Source organism: Oratosquilla oratoria, chromosome 13 (genome assembly GCF_046742065.1).
Source record: "Oratosquilla oratoria isolate Oo_2021 chromosome 13, ASM4674206v1, whole genome shotgun sequence".
NCBI classification, from domain to species: domain Eukaryota; kingdom Metazoa; phylum Arthropoda; class Malacostraca; order Stomatopoda; family Squillidae; genus Oratosquilla; species Oratosquilla oratoria.
The window spans coordinates 20,541,717-20,560,685 of NC_134789.1; the positions used below are offsets into that span (position 1 = coordinate 20,541,717).

At 37.7% G+C, this 18,969-nt stretch overlaps 1 protein-coding gene across 5 annotated transcripts in view; it reads right to left on the minus strand.

The window, feature by feature from the left end:
* LOC143032335 (ribonuclease P protein subunit p25-like protein) overlaps nucleotides 1-17,909 on the minus strand; it is an 86,231-nt gene extending 68,322 nt beyond the window's left edge. Inside the window, exon 1 of one of the 5 annotated variants that reach the window (XM_076196899.1) lies at nucleotides 17,690-17,909. Coding sequence is in view for 1 of the 5 variants with exons in the window: in XM_076196896.1 (XP_076053011.1) it covers nucleotide 17,048 (1 nt within the window). In the remaining 4 variants the exon portion in view is untranslated. Of the gene's footprint in view, nucleotides 1-16,511; nucleotides 16,726-16,844; nucleotides 16,939-17,047; nucleotides 17,207-17,358; nucleotides 17,480-17,689 lie in introns of those variants that run through there. The other 4 variants (XM_076196898.1, XM_076196896.1, XM_076196901.1 and 1 more) reach the window with 4 other exon arrangements.
* Nucleotides 17,910-18,969: the final 1,060 nt, after the last annotated feature.

The following is an 18,969-nucleotide window of genomic DNA, read 5'->3' on the forward strand; positions in this document are numbered from 1 at the left end:
CTCCACACCTCTTTTACTAGTCTTTCTTCACTCATTCTTTCCATGTATCCAAACCATCCCAATACTCTTTCATCCACCCTATCTCCCAACTCTCTTGCCACCCCTGTTCTCCTCCTCACCTCTTCATTTCTCACTCTATCTAGCCTAGTAACCCCCATCATACTTCTCAGACACCTCATCTCAAACACATTCAAACTCCTTCTTTCTTCTTCTCTTATGCTCCATGTTTGTGCTCCCATACAGTGCTGTCAGCACAATCACTCCTTCATACAATCTCCTCTTAGCCTCCATTCCCAAATGTCTATTCCTCATTACACTTTTTAATCCACCAAGGCATTTGTTCGTTTCTCTCAATCTATATTCTACCTCCACCTCCACTCCTCCCTTTCCTGCTACATTCGCACCCAAGTATCTAAAACTATCCACTTCCTACAGTCTCTCTCCCTTAATGGTCACTTCCTGTCTGCTGCCACTTTCACCCCTTGTACATCTCATCACCTTACTTTTACACACATTTATCTTCAACTTTCTTCTTTCACACTCTCCCAAACTCTGTCACCAACTTCCTAAATCCCTCCTCTGATTCTGCTACAAGTGCAGTGTCATCCGCAAACAGCTGGCTCACCTCCCACTTTTCTCCATTTTCTTTAAACATCTCCAATCCCTGACCCATCACCCTTGCATTTACCTCTCACACCACCCCATCCAATAAGTTGAACAGCCAGGGCGACATAACACATCCCTGATGAAGTCCCACCTTTACCTTGAAACACTCTCTCCATTTCTAATCCTGACACATGCCCTACTACTCTCGTAAAAACTCTTGGCAGTTCCCAGAAGCTTTCCTCCTATCCCGTATATCTGCAATACCTCCCACAGTGCCTTTCTATCTACCCTGTCATAAGACTTTTCTAGATAAAAAAGAAAAGAAAAAAAAATCCTTACCTTTTCCTATAGCTTTCTTATATATCTGCCTTACCACAAAAATCTGATCTAGACAACCGCTACTTGTCCTAAACCCACATTGTTCCTAATCAATTACTCCCTCTGAAACTACTACATTCACACTTGTCCCCTTTTCCCTTGTAAAGTGGAACTATACAGGCACTCCTCCAGTCTTCTGGCACTCTACCCTATCTTAAACAAACATCAAATAACCTCACCAGCCAGTCCACCATCACTGTATCTCTTTTTTTAGATATTCTTCATGGCATCCATCCAGACCAGGTGCCTTACCTGCTCTCATCATCTTAACAACTGGTGAACTGGCTAGTGAGGTTATTTAATGTTTGTTTAAGAGAGGGTAGAGTGCCAGAAGACTGGAGGAATGCCTATATAATTCCGCTTTACAAGGGAAAGGGGGACAAGTGTGAGTGTAGTAGTTTCAGAGGGTTCAGCTTGTTGAGTGTAGTTGGGAAGGCTTATGGGAGTCTTGATTGAGAGGATTAGGAGAGGAACAGAGGGAATAATTGGTGGGGAACAGTGTGGATTTAGGACAGGAAAGGGTTGTGTAGATCAGGTTTTTGTGGTAAGACAGATATGTGAGAAAGCTATGGGAAAAGGTAAGGATGTTTTTTGGGCTTTTATGGATTTGGAAAAGGCTTACGACAGGATAGACAGGAAGACACTGTGGGAGGTATTGCAGATATATGGGACAGGAGGAAAGCTGTTAAGAGCAGTCAAAAGTTTTTATGATAGTAGTAGAGCTTGTTAGAATTGGTAATGGAGAGAGTGAATGGTTTGAGGTAAAGGTGGGACTTCATCAGGGATGTGTTATGTCGCCCTGGCTGTTCAATCTATACAGTAGACCCTTGTCAAGTCAGACTACATGGGGGGGGGGCCCCGCCCATCCGACTATGCCGATTGTTCGACTTAACAGATGGCCTATAGCCCCTAGGCTAGCCTGGCCTAGTAAATAAATGAGACTCAAATAGAATTACCTGTACAGATATCGGTTGTTATTACCTAGGCTATTTTGTTTTACCTTACCTTCATAACATGCAAACACTGTACACTGTAAATCAGATTTATTTGTTTTGTTTTGTTTTATGAAAACCAAAGCATGACAAAGGCTATCATCAATTTGTAAGGTAGAGCGACCATACAGCTGATCGCATAGCATAAACAAATAAACAAAAGACGTAAATGAAACGAATGGTTATCACTTCATTGAGATTTTATTTATGCAAATAATTATTATGCATTAAGCATTAAATTCTTACATTTACTGTATTTATGCATTAAAGAACAAAGAAATACTTCTGTAGATGGTGAAATTAAAAATAAACCTTGCAAATTTGTACATTTCTTTTGCTATGTACCATACATTAAAGAATAATTAAGAACAATTAAAAAGATTTAAAGAACAATTCAAAAACGGTTTTTATACAAAACAATTACTCATCAGAAGAGTGAAGTCCACTTGTAGATGGTTGAAGAGAGTCAGGAAACTGAAAGCTGGTTGGTGCTTGAGGAGAGTCCAACTCGGTAGCTGTAACAACTGGCTTGAAAAAATAATTAATTTTTAATTGCTTTCCTTGTCTGTGTTGCCTCCAAATGATCATATCCGTCAAAGATCTTAAATGCGGGTAATACTGTTTGCTTTCCTCGTCTGCAGTTAAATCAGTGTACGCTATGATAGTGTCAAGGGCTCCTCGAACCACTGAAAGCTTGGAAATTTGAACATCCGAATAATTTCCTTCATCATTTTCCAAATTTCCATCCATAGAAACTTGCATTCTTTTTCTATTTCCAAGAGAAGAATTTTCATGGCGTTCAGTCACATTGTACTTTAAAGAAAAGGCTAGGAGTTTATCTTTAGTTTTCCGAATGTGTGACACAGTTTGTTTCTTCACCCTGTACTCTTCAGAAACAGTTTTCACAGCAGCAGCTCCAGCTTCTAATTTAGGAATAAGTTCAAGTTTCTTGGTCCCTGATAGAGTCACAAGCTTTGACTGCACCTCTTCCAGGCATTCTACAAGAAAATATTAAATAAAAATAGAGATGAGCACTTCAACAGCTTGATATAGCCACAACAAAGTTTGGAATACTGCCCAAATTTAGAATGACCGCATGCCATCTATTGAGTAAAAAACAAAATATCAGCGTAAAAAAAATGGCCACTTGTAAGCCTCTGAGGGCAAACATATGTATTCTCAGTCACGGTCCGCCATATCTGATATCCGAGTTATCAGGGTCCGAGTTAATGAGGGCGTACTGTATATGGATGGGGTGGTGCGAGAGGTGAATGCAAGGGTAGTGGGTCAGGGGTTGGAGATGGTTAAAGAAAATGGAGAAAAGTGGGAAATAAGCCATTTGTTATTTGCTGACTACACTGCGCCTGTAGCAAGATCTGAGGAGGGATTGAGGAAGTTAATGACAGAGTTTGGGAAGGTGCGTGAAAGAAGAAAGTTAATGATAAATGGGGGTAAAAGGTGATGAGATGTACAAGGAAAGTGGCAGCAGACTGGAAGTGAGTATTAAGGGAGACTGGAGGAAGTGGATATTTTTAGATACTTGGGTGTGAATGTGGTGGGAAAGGGAGTGGAGGTGGAGGTAGAATGCAGATTGAGAGAAATAAGTAAATGCCTTGAGGGATTAACCTCTTCACTCCGGGGCACATCGCACATCTGGCAGCATTAGCTGCCCGACGTGCGATGTTGCGTCATAATAATCGCATTATAAAAAATAAAGTCAGTGCTCAATTGTTCATTCTCTTTCACCAATGTATTTTGATAACCATAGAAAATATGATAAAGCCAGTTTAGAGAGAATGGAGGTTATGTAGGTACAACTACAATAGTTTTTGGGTTGAGTTAACCCAAACAAATGGACAAAAAATGAATATAGGTGTAATATATAGGCCAAAAACATTATCATTAGCAGACAACAAACTGTTATTTCAAGAACTGTCTAGTTTCTGCAACCCGGGATTTATTGCTAATGGGTGATTTCAATTTTAATGACATTGATTGGATGACCCTTGAACATGGACATATAGGTAGTCACTTGATTGATTTTCTTGGTGACAATTATTTAATTCAGCATGTAAGAGCCCACAAGATATGGAAACTTACTCGATCTATAGATAACTAGCCGCGAAAGCATGGTAACTGATGTAGAAGTCGGTGAATCTGTTGCAAACTGCGATCACGACTTACTTAGATTCAAACTCCTCAACAATTTTAGAATAGATACTTGTGTTTCTAAAATACCCGATTTCAGTAAAGCTCAGTTGATAGGACTACGTCAGGAGCTTCAGCTTACAGATTGGGAGGCAAAATTAAACAAAAGACTTGTATATCAGATGTTGGAAATATTTCAAATTACACTCACTAAGATGATTCATACTTTCATTCCTTTTAAGGACAGATGTCCCCCATATCAGGCTCGCCCAAAGTGGCTCGACAAAGAAAGTGAAAAAAGTATTGCTAAAAAGAGACAGGCTTATAAGAAATATAAGTGCTCGGGTGCATCTAATGTGAAAGTTATGTATCAATACAGAGAGATTTAAAAAAGATAATAAGAAAAAGAAAATGACAATACGAAATGAACATCGCTGATAAATCCAAAGAGAATCCCAAAGAATTCTATAGTTACATTAGAGATAAAAAGGTTGTTAGGAATCACATTGGTCCACTATTATCTGCTGACTGTCAACTTGAATATTCAAATGAAGGAATGTGTAATATCTTAAACAACTATTTTAGCTCAGTATTCATAAATGAAACACCTCAAAGTGAACTCCAAACTGAAATCTATGAAAAATCTAGGGTAAACTTACTACGGTAAATATGACAAAAGAAAAAATTAAAAGGTGTATAGAGAAACTCAAAGTTAATAAAATACCAGGGCCTGATGGTTGGCATCCAAGAATATTAAAGGAAATGAAAAATTAGCTTCTTGTTCCATTAGAAATTATCTTCAAGAAATCCATCATATCCAGAGATGTCCCAAGAGAATGGAAGCTAACTAACATCACTCCAACATTCAAAATAGGTGACAAAAGAAACCAAATAATTACAGGCCTAAAAGCTTGGCTTCAATGGTAGGAAAAATGATGGAAACTATCATCAGAGATGCTAACGAACATCACTTAGAAAGTAACTGTTTGATAAATGATAGCCCGCATGGATTCAGATGGAAACGTTCTTGCGTGACTAACTTACTTGAATTCTACAGCACAATTATCTCGAATTATGACAAAAGAAACAATATAGATTTAATATATCTAGACTTTGCAAAAGCTTTTGATACCGTCCCACACGAAAGACTACTTACTAAATTAGCTTTACACGGAATAAGTGGTAGCCTATTAAGTTGGACTAGTAATTGGTTGAATGGTCGAAAACAGAGAGTTGTTTTAAATGGAAAAACTTCTAGATGGAAAAATGTTATAAGTGGAGTTCCTCAGGGTTCCATTCTTGGGCCACTTCTATTCATAGTACAGTATATATAAATGATATAGACCATGGACTAAAATCTACTGTTTCCAAATTTGCTGATGATACAAAACTGTGCGGAGTGGCAAATGATCACTCAAACCAATTAGATATTCAAGAAGATTTAGATAAATTACAGCAATGGTCTGAAAAGTGGCTAATGAAATTTAACACAAGTAAATGCAAGGTAATGCACATAGGTAAAAATAACAGTAAGTACCATTACAAGTTATTTCGAAATTCGTTAACAAAAGTGGATAGTGAAAAAGATCTCGGCGTAATTATCAGTAACGACCTCAAATCATCCAAGCAGTGTCAGCCTCTGAGAAAGCAAATAAGATTCTGGGACTGATTGCGCGATCTTTTGATTTCAAAAGTCCATCTCTCATGAACAAGCTATATAAATCGTTAGTTCGTCCACATTTGGAATATGCTGTTTCCGTATGGTCACCGAATCTCATTAAAGACATTGACAGACTGGAAAAAGTACAACGGAGAGCCACAAAACTGATTCCAAATATCAAAAATAAATCATACGAAAATCGACTAAAACACATGAATCTGTTTTCCCTAAAAAAGCGTAGACTCAGAGGTCACTTGATACAGGTCTTTAAGATTTTAAAGGGAATTGACAACATCAAAAGTGACAAAATTTTCACATTGAATGAGAATCAGACAAGAAACAATGGTCTCAAACTGTCCGGAAATAGATTCAATTTGGAAGTGGGTAGAAACAACTTTGCCAACCGTGTAGTTAATGAATGGAATAAACTTCCTGCACAGGTAGTGCAATGTAGTTCAGTTCGAAGCTTTAAGAATCATTTAGAATACCTAAGTAAGATGCTGTAATGAATATAATCTATCTTATATTATTTGTTTTTGTTTTATTATCATTTGTCTGTGATTTTCATTTATTATTAGTTATATGTCAATTTATTATTATTTACTATTTACCTGTTTGTTTATTATTTAACTATACCTATGCATTTATTAATTTATTTTATTTGTTATTTACATTATTATAGTTTTTATTTATTATTCTATTATTAATATGATTTTTTATTCGCATCCGACCTAGATATGGATCAAAAGGTCTCCTGTCGGCATGCTCCGCCTTTGTAATCCTTTGTAAATCTAATCAAGATGCCGATGTCGGCATCATCGAGTACCCACTTGCTCCTCATGCCGCCTACGTAGGCGTCACCGTATGGAAGTTGTTAAAAAGTGTAATGAGAAATAGACATTTGGGAATGGATACTAAGAGGAGGTTATATGAAGGAGTGATTGTGCCAACAGCACTGTACGGGGCAGAAACATGGAACACAAGAGAGGAAGAGAGAAAGAGTTTGAATGTGCTTGAGATTAAATGTCTGGGAAGTATGATAGGGGTTACTAGGCTAGAGTGAGAAATGAGATGGTGAGAACATGGGTGGAAAGGGAGTTGGGAGATAGGGTTGATGAAAGAGTATTAGGATGGTTTGGACACATGGAAAGAATGAGTGAAGAAAGATTAGTAAAAGAGGTGTGGAATGCAGAGGTGGAAGGAGTGAATATGAGGGGCCATCCTAGGATGAGATGGATAGATGGGGTAAAAGGGGCATTATGAAAGGGAAGAATGTCTGTTGAGGAAGGACAGGAGAGGACAGAAGATAGGGGTGAATGGAGAAGGGTTGTGTATGGATGATGCTGTGATGCATAAAGGGGTGGGGGATGGGGGGTGAGGGAGTATGTATAAGAAATAAATTGACGCGGGGGGGGGGGGGGGTCACCGAATTAATGAAGTGGCCTTGTTGTTCCCCAGGGTGGTGGACGGGATGCAGGGATGACCTGTCATCCAGGAGGTGCCAAGATGTGAGGGAGGGAAGCGGGTGGAGAGGAGTGGAGTATGTAGGAGGGTGGAATGGGTGGGAGAGGTTTTTGTGCCTTTTTCTCTATGGCTACCTCCCTTGTAAGGGGGAAAAAAGCCTTTGGTATATGTATGTACAGTATTAACTAGTCTGATGACAGCCATGATAGAAAGAACTGCCACTTGGTATAGATTGGGCTGTGCATATGCTTTTCTAAGCAGAATAAAATCACCTGTCATTACCAAACAAAATACGTAAATACTGATGTTCAAAATAATGTCCCAATTTTATGAGAAGGTATTTGCCTTAGCTGTAGGTTAAAATTGCTAACTACCAAATATTAATATGGTATTTTTTTTAGAAGCGCACACCTATGCAATATAACATTAGAAAATTAAATATTTTGTAAATCATATCAATGTAATATACTTTTTTTTTTTAGCAGGAATCAATAACAGAAAATGCTATTAAAAGATATACATGAACAAAATTGCATTGACTCCTTTAGATGCCATCTTGATTTTGATAGGATTGGGGGTTGAAGAAGATGACAACCCTGATGACCTCTAGAATTACATGTAGAGCAGTTCTATATGTAGATTAGGTTAGTTCAGGCAAGTTGTTGTTGTTGTTTTCGTTCCCTAGACTGTCTGTCAGAGCAGTCCCGTCTCCCCAAGGAATGCCACAGCCGAAACTGGGTTTTCCCACAAATCCTTTATAGAGTGTATGTTGTGTTGTTTGCATGCATGATTGTGTATAATGCAGTCTTCCATTATGTGTTGTATGGTATGGGGTGAAGTGTTACATCCTGGGCAGCTGTTCACAATGCGGTCATCCAGCCTCTTCTGGTAGCTTAGAAGTACTGGGTGGTGTCGTGCATTGTGCCTTTGAAGAACAATAAACAGTTAAGTACTTTTCTAAGCGTTTATATAATACCCATAACTTTTAACATAGGTTATGGGCCCAGGACACGTTATTTTGTGTGCTTAGAAATTACACTGCGTCACAGCGAATAGTGATTGAATCGAGCATGGCGGTGTAGGCACGTGAACAAGAGTGAACGTAAGTGTTTATTACGTTGCATTTCATTTGTGTGACACAATCAACCTCACACTGTTGAATGATAAGAACTATCCTACGTGGAAGTTGCAGATGAAGATGCACTTGATTAAAGAGGATATGTTCGGTATAGTAAATGGCTCAGAAACAGTACCGACAGAGGAAGGGGAACTGGAAAAAATACAATAAGAAAAAGGCCAGGGCGTTGGCTTTTATTGTATTGGCTATTGACCAAAACCTTCTTTATTTGGTTGGGGATCCAACTGATCCAGGTGCTGTGTGGAAACTACTGGAGGACACTTTTCAAAAGAAAACCTGGTCAAATAAACTACGGCTCAAGAAACTGTTGTATAACATGAAGTTACGCCAGGAAGACAGTATGCAGGAACATTTGAAGAAGTTCATAGAACTATTTGATGAACTCGCAGTGGTTGGCGACGCCGTTAACGAGGAAGACAAGGTAATTTTATAATTATCGTCATTGCCTGACAGTTATTCAGTGCTTGTAACAGCACTAGAGGCTTCGGAATGTGTTCCAAAGTGGGAAACTGTGACGGAACGTCTCCTACACCAGGAAAGTAAGTGTAGTCTTATGAAGTCAACAAACAATAACAGTGCACTTGTTGTTAATAAAACAAAGTCATATAGAAAGATACAGTGTTTTGAGTGCAAAAAGATGGGGCACGTCAGGAAAAATTGTTGGGTTTATTTGAAGAAGTGTAAAAATGAAAAAGTGAATTGTGCAGTGGGAAATAAAAAGGATGAAAAAGAAATAGCATTGGTTGCTAGTGCTTTATCTATAAATACTGTAGTCAAAGCAGGCAGTTGGGTAATTGATTCAGGTGCTACGCAACATATGTCCCATAAAAAGGAACTTTTTTCAAGTTATGAGACACTAGAAATGCCCTTGTTTGTTGAAGTAGGAGATGGTAGAGCATTGAAAGCTTATGGAGTAGGTGATGTTTGCATTAAATTGAAACTACCTAATGATGAAATAACTAATTGCACTGTTAAAGATGTTCTCTTCATTCCTGATTTAACTTATAATTTGATGTCAGTACCTAAAATGGTCAAAAATCATATAAATGTAAATTTCCATGGAGGTAAATGTGAAATTTTCAACCAAGAAAATGAGTTGTTGGCTGTTGCAAATTTAGTAGGGAATTTGTATTTTCTAGAATGTGTAAGTGATATTGCAGCTGCAACGACACTTGACTCTGTCTCCAATTCTGCACTTGTTGCACAGTCAAAAGAGATGTTATGGCATCGCAGGTTAGGCCACCTTGGCATTGATGATCTTTGTAAATTAGTTAGGAAAGATTTGATAAATGGTGTCAACAGTTCTCTTAGAAGTGACTCTATTTTTTGTGAAAGCTGTGTTAATGGTAAGAATCATAGACAACCATTTCGATCATCACTGAAGGACGGAAATAGAAATTGTTTGAATTAATACATACTGATGTATGTGGGAAGCTTAACCCTAGTTCTTTGGGTAATGGTTATTACTTTCTGACCTTCATAGATGATGCCTCTAAGTATACATGGGTGTGCATTTTTACAAATAAGAGTGATGTTTTCAACAAATTTGTAGAGTTGAAGACATTGGTTGAGAAACAATATGATGCTAAAATCAAAATTGTGAGATCAGATAACGGGGGAGAGTATACCTCCAATGAGTTCCAAAATTATCTTAAGAAGGAGGGAATATGTCATGAAACTATTGAACATTTAAGAATTTTTGGATGTGTATCATATGTTCATGTACCTAAAGATGAAAGATCTAAATTAGATTCTAAATCTAAGCGTTGTGTTATGTTAGGATATGGATCTACTACTAAAGGTTACAGATTGTATGATGTAACTAGTAAGAAAATAATTTACAGCAGGGATGTAATTTTCAATGAATCTCAAATGTATTTTCTTGAGAAGGAGTGTGCTAATGTGGATTCTGTTTCAGTTGAAAAAGTTGATATTTCCATTCCTGTAGATAAAGATGAGAAAAATGGAAATGAAGCTCCTGAAATGCATGTTAGGCGGTCCAATAGAGATAGACGTCCACCAGAACGTCTTGGTGAATGGGTTAATATTTGTGATGCACCATAACTTGGTGAACCACAAAGTGTTGAGGATGCTTTGAATGGACCTGAAAAATCTCTTTGGAAGGCAGCTATGCAGAGTGAAATAACAGCTCTTTCTTCTAATGATGTTTGGGATTTGACAGAGTTGCCGGAAGGACGAACTCCCGTCAAATCGAAGTGGGTTTTTAAAAGGAAAATTGGATCTGATGGCTCAGTTTCCTCTTACAAAGCTCGCTTAGTTGCTCAAGGTTTTTCACAAAGACATGGTATTGACTATGATGAGACCTTCAGTCCCGTGGTTAGGTTTGAGTCAATACGTACCATCTTATCATTAGCTGCTCGCGAAGGATTAAAGATCCATCAGATGGATGTATCTTCTGCATTTCTCAATGGAGAACTGCGTGAAGAGATTAACTTAACTCAACTCAACCCGAATCTTTTCATGAACCTGGAAAAGAAGAGTTAGTATGCAAACTAAACAAGGCCATCTATGGCCTCAAACAAGGTCCTAAATGTTGGAATGATAACTTAGATACATTTATTAGAGACTTGCATTTTGAACAAAGTCCTAGTGATTCATGTGTTTACACTCGCATGTATGATAATGATTTATGTATAATTGCCATATATGTTGATGATGTCATTTTAGATTCTAAGTCCTTTGATATTATTGCTGAGATTAAGAATTTGTTGAGTGAGCGTTACTTGATGAAGGACTTAGGAAAACTAAAGTACTTTTTAGGTGTAAAAATTGCACAAAATAATGGTAAAATATTCATCAGTCAATCTGGATTTGTTAAAAGTGTTCTTAACAAGTTTGGCTTTGGTGACTGTAAGCCTGTATCTACTCCATGTGATGTAAACAATGTTCTTTTAAAAGACTATAATGAATCAGATCTTTTTGATACTACTAAGTATCAATCTGCAGTTGGCAGTTTGTTATATTTGTCCACAAAAACCAGACCAGACATTTCATATGCAGTATGTAATGTTGCAAAGTACTGTAATAAACCTTATCAACAGCATTGGTCAGCAGTTACGAGGATCTTCAGATACCTCAAAGGAACCATTACAGTTGGACTACTCTATACTAATGATGATGTAAATGAATGTGTAGGTTTTGCTGATGCTGACTGGGCTGGTGATAGATCTGACCGTAAATCCACATCAGATTATTGTTTTAGGCTCGGGACTAGTGGACTGATTTCTTGGCGCTCAAACAAGCAATCGTGCGTTGCACTCTCAACTGCTGAGGCGGAATATGTAGCACTATCTGGTGCAGCACAGGAAGCTGTTTGGCTTAAATCTTTGCTAACGGACTTGAAACACAATTGTCAAAGTCCTATAACTATCTTTGAGGATAATCAGTCTGCTATAGTCCTTGCGAAGAATCAGAAAGATCATTCTCGTACTAAACATGTTGATATAGTTTCATTTTGTGAGAGAGTTGATCAATAACAAAACCATTGGTGTGAAATAATGTCCAAGTGATAATATGTTGGCTGATATATTAACCAAGGCACTCCCTGTGGATAAGTTTAAAAATTTAGAAAAGGTATGGGAATGACTGAACAAAAAGTGAATGAATAGAATTTACAAAAACAATACAATCTGAGGAGTGTTGAAATATAAATATTTGTTATTGTGCATCTTGTATTGTTTTTGATTGAATGTATAATGCAATGTATAGTGAGAATTTTGTCATTTGATTTATTGTATAATCTGTACTTAATTTGCATGTATAAGAAAGTTCAGTTGCTAGGCCTGAGAGATTTCCCGCACTAAGGGAGACATTACGCCAAGAAAGGGAGACAATTGTGCCTTTGAAGAACAATAAAGAGTTAAGTACTTTTCTAAGCGTTTATATAATACCCATAACTTTTAACAGTATGTTGCCGTTTGGGGTTGAGGTTGGGGTGTTAATGGGGAAGGTATAGGATCTGGGTTAGAGGGGGGGAAAGGAGAGATTGGGGACAAAGGAAGGGGAGTACTGATTGGGGGCCAAACGGCGGCAACCAGCCCTGGCCACCGGCTCTACGCAGGTGGCACCGATCCCCAAGAGGAGTTCAGGCAAGTAGGTTAGGTAGGTAGGCTTGAAAAGATGAGGTGGCTAAGTTTGTTTCTTTACTGCTTTTAGCAAATTTTTGTTACTGATTTCTGCCAAGAAAAACATATATTATGTTGGTGTATTATAATTTACAAAATTATATTCAATTTTTTATTGCTACATCACATAAGTGTGCACTTCTAAAAATTTACCATTATATGGTTTAGGGAAGGATGAATAAACTTGTTAAAATTCTAGAATAATATGTGTTTAATATATTGTGCAGGATACAGGTATGGCAGCCATACTTCAAATTTTTAAGGCTGGGAGTAAGGCAGTGTTCTGAGGATGCGCAAATGCAATGTCACCACTGATGTCACTGCCATATTCATAGCTAAACATAATAGTGAATATGGCATAATGTTGCAAGATGACTGAAGGGAATATTCAATCCTTTAGATGTCTAGTGTGCACATGTGTGCATACACACATTTAGTGCAGAACGGAATGTGTGACGTCTTCAGAGAACTCCTAAAGGACCCCCTATTGTGTTTGACCTTACAGTGGTCATAGGGCCAAGCACATCTGGGCTGAGTGACTGGACACCTGACTGCACATTGCCAAACTGCAAAATTGGCATGTCAATTATATATATTTATGTGTTCCCTTTTGTAAATAACTGATCCATACATAAATCCTGAGTGTCCTTACTCAGTCCATGCATTGTAAATTGTAGCAATAAGAGTAAGATGTAAATAGTAGAGAATATATTGTTACAGCCAACTGTTATGGCAACAGCCACCATGTGCATGTAATTATAACCTTTGGCAACTGGCAGATCCATACATAAATCCTGAGTGTCCTTACTCAGTCCATGCATTGTACATTGTAGCAATAAGAGTAAGATGTAAATAGTAGAGAATATATTGTTACAGCCAACTGTTATGGCAACAGCCACCATGTGCATGTAATTATAACCTTTGGCGACTGGCAGAGTCCTCCTCAGGGTTGTTTCGAGAATGTAGTGCAGACTACATGGAGAGTAAAGAGTAAAGACCAGAAGCAACAACTTGTCTCAATGCCTCCAAACTCAATGTAGATCACAAACAACAAATCTACATTCTGGTGTCTGTGGTGGGATTGTGAGATGGCAGAGGATGTCTGACTCATGGGAGTAATGTTGGATAATGCTGCAGAGGGGAAGAATTGTCTTGTAGCTGGTGCTGCCCAGAATCTCTTGTCGTGGATGCTATACAACACAGTGAAGAGGGATTGCCTCTTAGTAGGTACTACACGAGGACCATTGGAGTATTGCCTCATAATAGATGCTGGACAAGGAGTGTTGGAGCATTGCCTCGTAATAGATGCTGGATGAGGAGTGTTGCCTTGTAGCAGATGACGGACAAGAAGCATTGGAGTGTTGCCTTGTAGTAGATGATGGACGAGAGCATTGGAGTGTTGGCTCATAGTTGTTGCTTGGCAATGCTGCGAAGAGCATAGAGCTGGAAAGTGGCTATGTTCATCTGGAGTGTAGATCTCTGATGTATCTTAGCACATGGAATCTGCTAATCCATAGCTGCTATCACCAAAATGCAGAACTGGAGTTTCGTAGAAATGATAGAGTTGTTGCTGTGGAGGAATAGTAGTGTTGAAGTTTCATAGCCACCGCTCGCCACCAGAATGTAGAGTTAGAGTTTCATATCCTCCGCTGGCCACCAGAATGTAGATCACAAACATCAAACTTCATCTAAGGACGAAATGGTCTGCTTGCATAACAAATCAGCCAGAGCTTATATCTTTGAACTTGGAGACATTGTTTACACCCTCAACCATACCCCTACCTTGAAGCTCTCCCCATAATTCTCTGGACCCTATTGTATCATTGTACACGAGTCAATAAAGTCGATGCACTCAGGTTGCATGATCTTACATAGACTATACTGCACAAAGATCATATCAAAAGAGTTGACAATGACCTCCATGTAGAGACAAGTTCATACTACCCCTACAATAGAGGGCCATCACCAATCCTTTCCATCACAACCTCCTATCCCCCTCCCCCGTTACAATCTTTGCAGTCGAGAGTGACAGCTTCATAAGAATACATTTTGCCGAGGTGAACAGAAATAATATCTAATTCCACATGTTCATACAATTAAGTCAATTTTATTAAATTATTTTAATCATGAGTATTTCCCGATACTACCATTGTTCCAAGACTACTTCATGCCAAAATTCCTGAACAATTTTTGTATTACTTCTTATCTTTCTATAGTATTAACCTAACTGTGGTCAGGGAGTGTTAGCCAAACCGAGCATCTGTTGCAAAATGATCGAAGGGAATATTCAATCCTTTAGATGTCTTGTGTCCACACGTACACACGCATGCATTTGGTGCACAATGAAACGTCCAACATCTTCAGAGAACTCTCAAGGTACCCCCATTGTTTTTGACCTCACAGTGGTCATAGGGATCAAGCACATCTGACTTCATTGCGGACATCTGGGCTGAGCAGATGCAAAATCAGCATATGTCACATATATATATATATACATATATATATATAAAAAATCAGCATATGTCAAATATATATATATATATATATATACATATATAAATATAAAAAATCAGCATATGTCAAATATATATATATATATATACATATATATATATAAAAAATCAGCATGTCAAATATATATATATATATAATATATATAATATATATATATATATATATATATATATATATATTGAGACATTCTGACAGGTTGATGTAAGCGGAATAGGAAACACAGGAGTCTTGGTCTTGAGTTTATTCCTGACTAGTTTCGCAGGTATGCTTTTTCAAAGGAATATGTGTACAAACGGGCTGTGGGCATTATATACATGGGGTGGACCTCACCACCTCTCCGAGTTACCATAGTTGGTGGCGAATGTGAACATCACATTGTGGCTCACGTAACAATGAAGACATTTTTACAATTAAATATGATAACACTAATACCAAATAAATTATTAATAGAAAATGTAACAATAGTAATGATAACGATGAAGATAAATAATTTAAATAATAATATTAACAATAATAACAAAGATGATAGTAGCAATACAGGAAATAATAACAATAAAATAAAAGTAATAATAATAAAAACAATAATAAAAATATATATATATTGTTATTATTTCCTGTATTGCTACTATCATTTTTGTTATTATTGTTAATGTTATTATTTAAATATTTATCTTCATCGTTATCATTACTATTCTTAAATTTTCTATTAATAATTTATTTTGAATTAGTGTTATCATATTTAATTGTAAAAATGTCTTCATTGTTACGTGAGCCACAATGTGATGTTCACATTCGCCACCAACTATGGTAACTCGGAGAGGTGGTGAGGTCCACCCCATGTATATAATGCCCACAGCCCGTTTGTACACATATTCCTTTGAAAAAGCATACCTGCGAAACTAGTCAGGAATAAACTCAAGACCAAGACTCCTGTGTTTCCTATTCCGCTTACATCATATATATATATATATATATATGTATATATATGTATATATATATTTATATATATTTAGGTGTTCCCTTTTGTAAACGATTGATCCATAAATAAATACTCAGTGTCCATACTCAGTCCATGCATTGTGCACTGTGGCAATAAGAGAAAGATGTAAATAGTAAAGAATAAATTGTTATAGCTGTTATGGCAACAGCCACCATGTGCATGTAATTATAACCATTGGCAACTGCTCGAGTCCTCCTCAGGGTTGTTCCAGGAGTGTAGCAGTCTAGAAGAAAAGAGCAAATACCAAAAACCAAAACTTCGTTTGTCTCAATACCTCCAAACTCAATGTAGATCATAAACAACAAATCTACAATTGTTACATTGTATAAATTGTGCCATATTCATTATAATGATCAGCTATTAACCTAACCTACCATACAAATTACAATAACATTCTTGTTCTCAGATTTGAACTGCATTTTGTAACTCTTCAAATGAAATAAATTTAGAATGAAGTTAATCTCACCTGGAGTGGCTCATCAGCTTTAAGTATTTAGAATTTCTAACTATTGTGGGTGGATCCATTGAAGTGTACCATACTCCTAGCCATAATAATTCAGAATACAGCTGCCGTATCTCTAACCAGTTCGTTATTATATATTTTATTGAAGCTGATGATCAATATTCAATGGCAATACAGCAAGGGCATGGGGGAACATTGTTGTGGTAAAAAGAATAGGAAAGATGATAAACGTTATTTTACAAAAAGTAATATCACACTCTGCACACCCAGAGAGAAAGTACCCAAAGAAAAAAGTATCCACTGCATGAGGAAATCGTGTATAAAATTACATCAGACCTGAACATTCAACATAATTGCTGGTTTGTCTCCTGGGGTTAAAATTTAAATGGAACTCCTGAAGCAGCTAAGTATGAACATCTTAACCTGGCTTTATATCTAACGACATATTATCTCACTGAGGGATTTGACGCCATGGAGTACAACATATTTATGCTACAACCTAAATAATCAGAAATATCGAAAAATACAAGCCTTCGTACTTGGGAAATAAGCTTAGGATCCGTCTCCTGATATGTATAATTATTGACTAGCCAACAAACTGAAATCTTCGTATGTAAATATAAAAACTGTCATTTTTCGCATGAAGAACATTCTTTTGTTATTTCTTTTATAAAACAGTAGACACATCGAGGCCATATTGTAGTCACTATTTATTTTCCATGATAATGTTTTCTCTCTCTCTCTCCGTCTCCCCTCTTTTTCTCTCCCTCTCGCCTCTTTCTCCTTCCCTCCCCACACTAGTGGTGGGCAGTTACCGGTAAAAACGATAACAACCTTAACGATACTTTACCGGTAAAAAATCTGTTACCGTAAAGGTTCCGTTATCCGATAAGGCCTCTTTCAGACGGCGCGGGCGATGCCCGCGTCCGCGCTTAAAGCGCGGATGCACCCGCTTCCGCGTTGGTATTCAGACAACACCACCCGCGTTGGTATTCAGACAGCACCACCCGCCTCCCGCGCACCACCAATTAGAGGTGTATTTCTGTTCATTTTTCCTGTTGCTTTCTTTCCTATAATCACATATGTTAGCAGTATCAAGTCTTACAGGCCTATGCTTCCTTGTTAAAATTATGTAAGTATCGTGAAGTAAAGGGATGAAAGAAATATATTTATGCACTTACCATACTTGCTTTTATCTGCCTCTGATAAACTCTCGAAGTCTGGGTTGAGTTTGATTCACACCTCCCTCCAGCATTCTGTTGTGTGTGTTCTGGATTTATAATCTTCTAGTGATTTGTCCCATAGAGCTGGTCTCTCTTGCACAAGGGATATCAACTGCTCTGTATCAATATGAGCTTCCATTAGATACGAAGGGACAGTCACGCACAACCAATCACCTGAAAATTCAATCGGCTACTGAATGAATTTCCTCCAGAGAAGTTCGGGGGTCGCGGAGCTGCCCCCGACATGTGAAGACATGCATTAGACACTATACCCCATAGCAACCAAGGTAAAACGAATACTATAAGGTACGTTGAGCACCCCCCCCCCTCCGCGCACCTCCACCGTGACGTCATAGGAAATCCAGAGTGGGAGAGAGTGAGAGGTAGAAGAAAATGTAAACTTTAAAGAAAACCATCTGTATGTATGGTAAACTTTAAAATTATACTATGATGCTCACATAATACTGAAATTATTCACTATCACTTTCTTATCCTCAAATTATCAGTATCTGAGATATGACCGCCAGAAAAGTTATAAAAATGTTTTCCATGCTTTCACATTAGGTGGATTATATTAATATGAGTTATTAGATGGGATGACATGTCAATTTATATGTTGACCAGGTAGATGAGGAAGATATCATACTGTTGATACACACCAACTAGCTGAATATAAACCCAATAGTAATGAACTAATGGCACATAAAAGCATCATATGGTTTTATTATATTACATTTTGGATTTGCGTGGGGCGTGGATTTTATATGTAGACCTTTATCTCCACCAAGCTCAGTTATGTTTTAACCGGATTCTTTAGTCTGTTTATTTGCAATTGAATGAAAATTTCAGGAAATGTTGCTAATAAATAGTTACTTTCAAAATGACGGCTGCATACATATCCAGATGACTGAGTATTGTGTGTGTCACATAATTCAATCCATTTCTTTCTAAATTCTTTATCTTTGGGTAGTGAAAAGAAATGTATATTTTTTTCACCTTTCAGTCCAACGGCATTGCACTTCTGCACTATACAAACTGTTGGCATTTTTATGTTATTTGTCTGCCTTACCTACCCCTTTAATCAGAAGATGGAGCTTCGCTCCACACACTGGTGTGTGAGTGACTGACAGCTCTCGACCCGCGGAACCCTGGTCTCGATATTTCTGTTGACGTCATCATCTACCTGCACAGTGGAGAGGTTTTCTGGCTCTCCCTCACCACCCCCCCTCCACTAACTT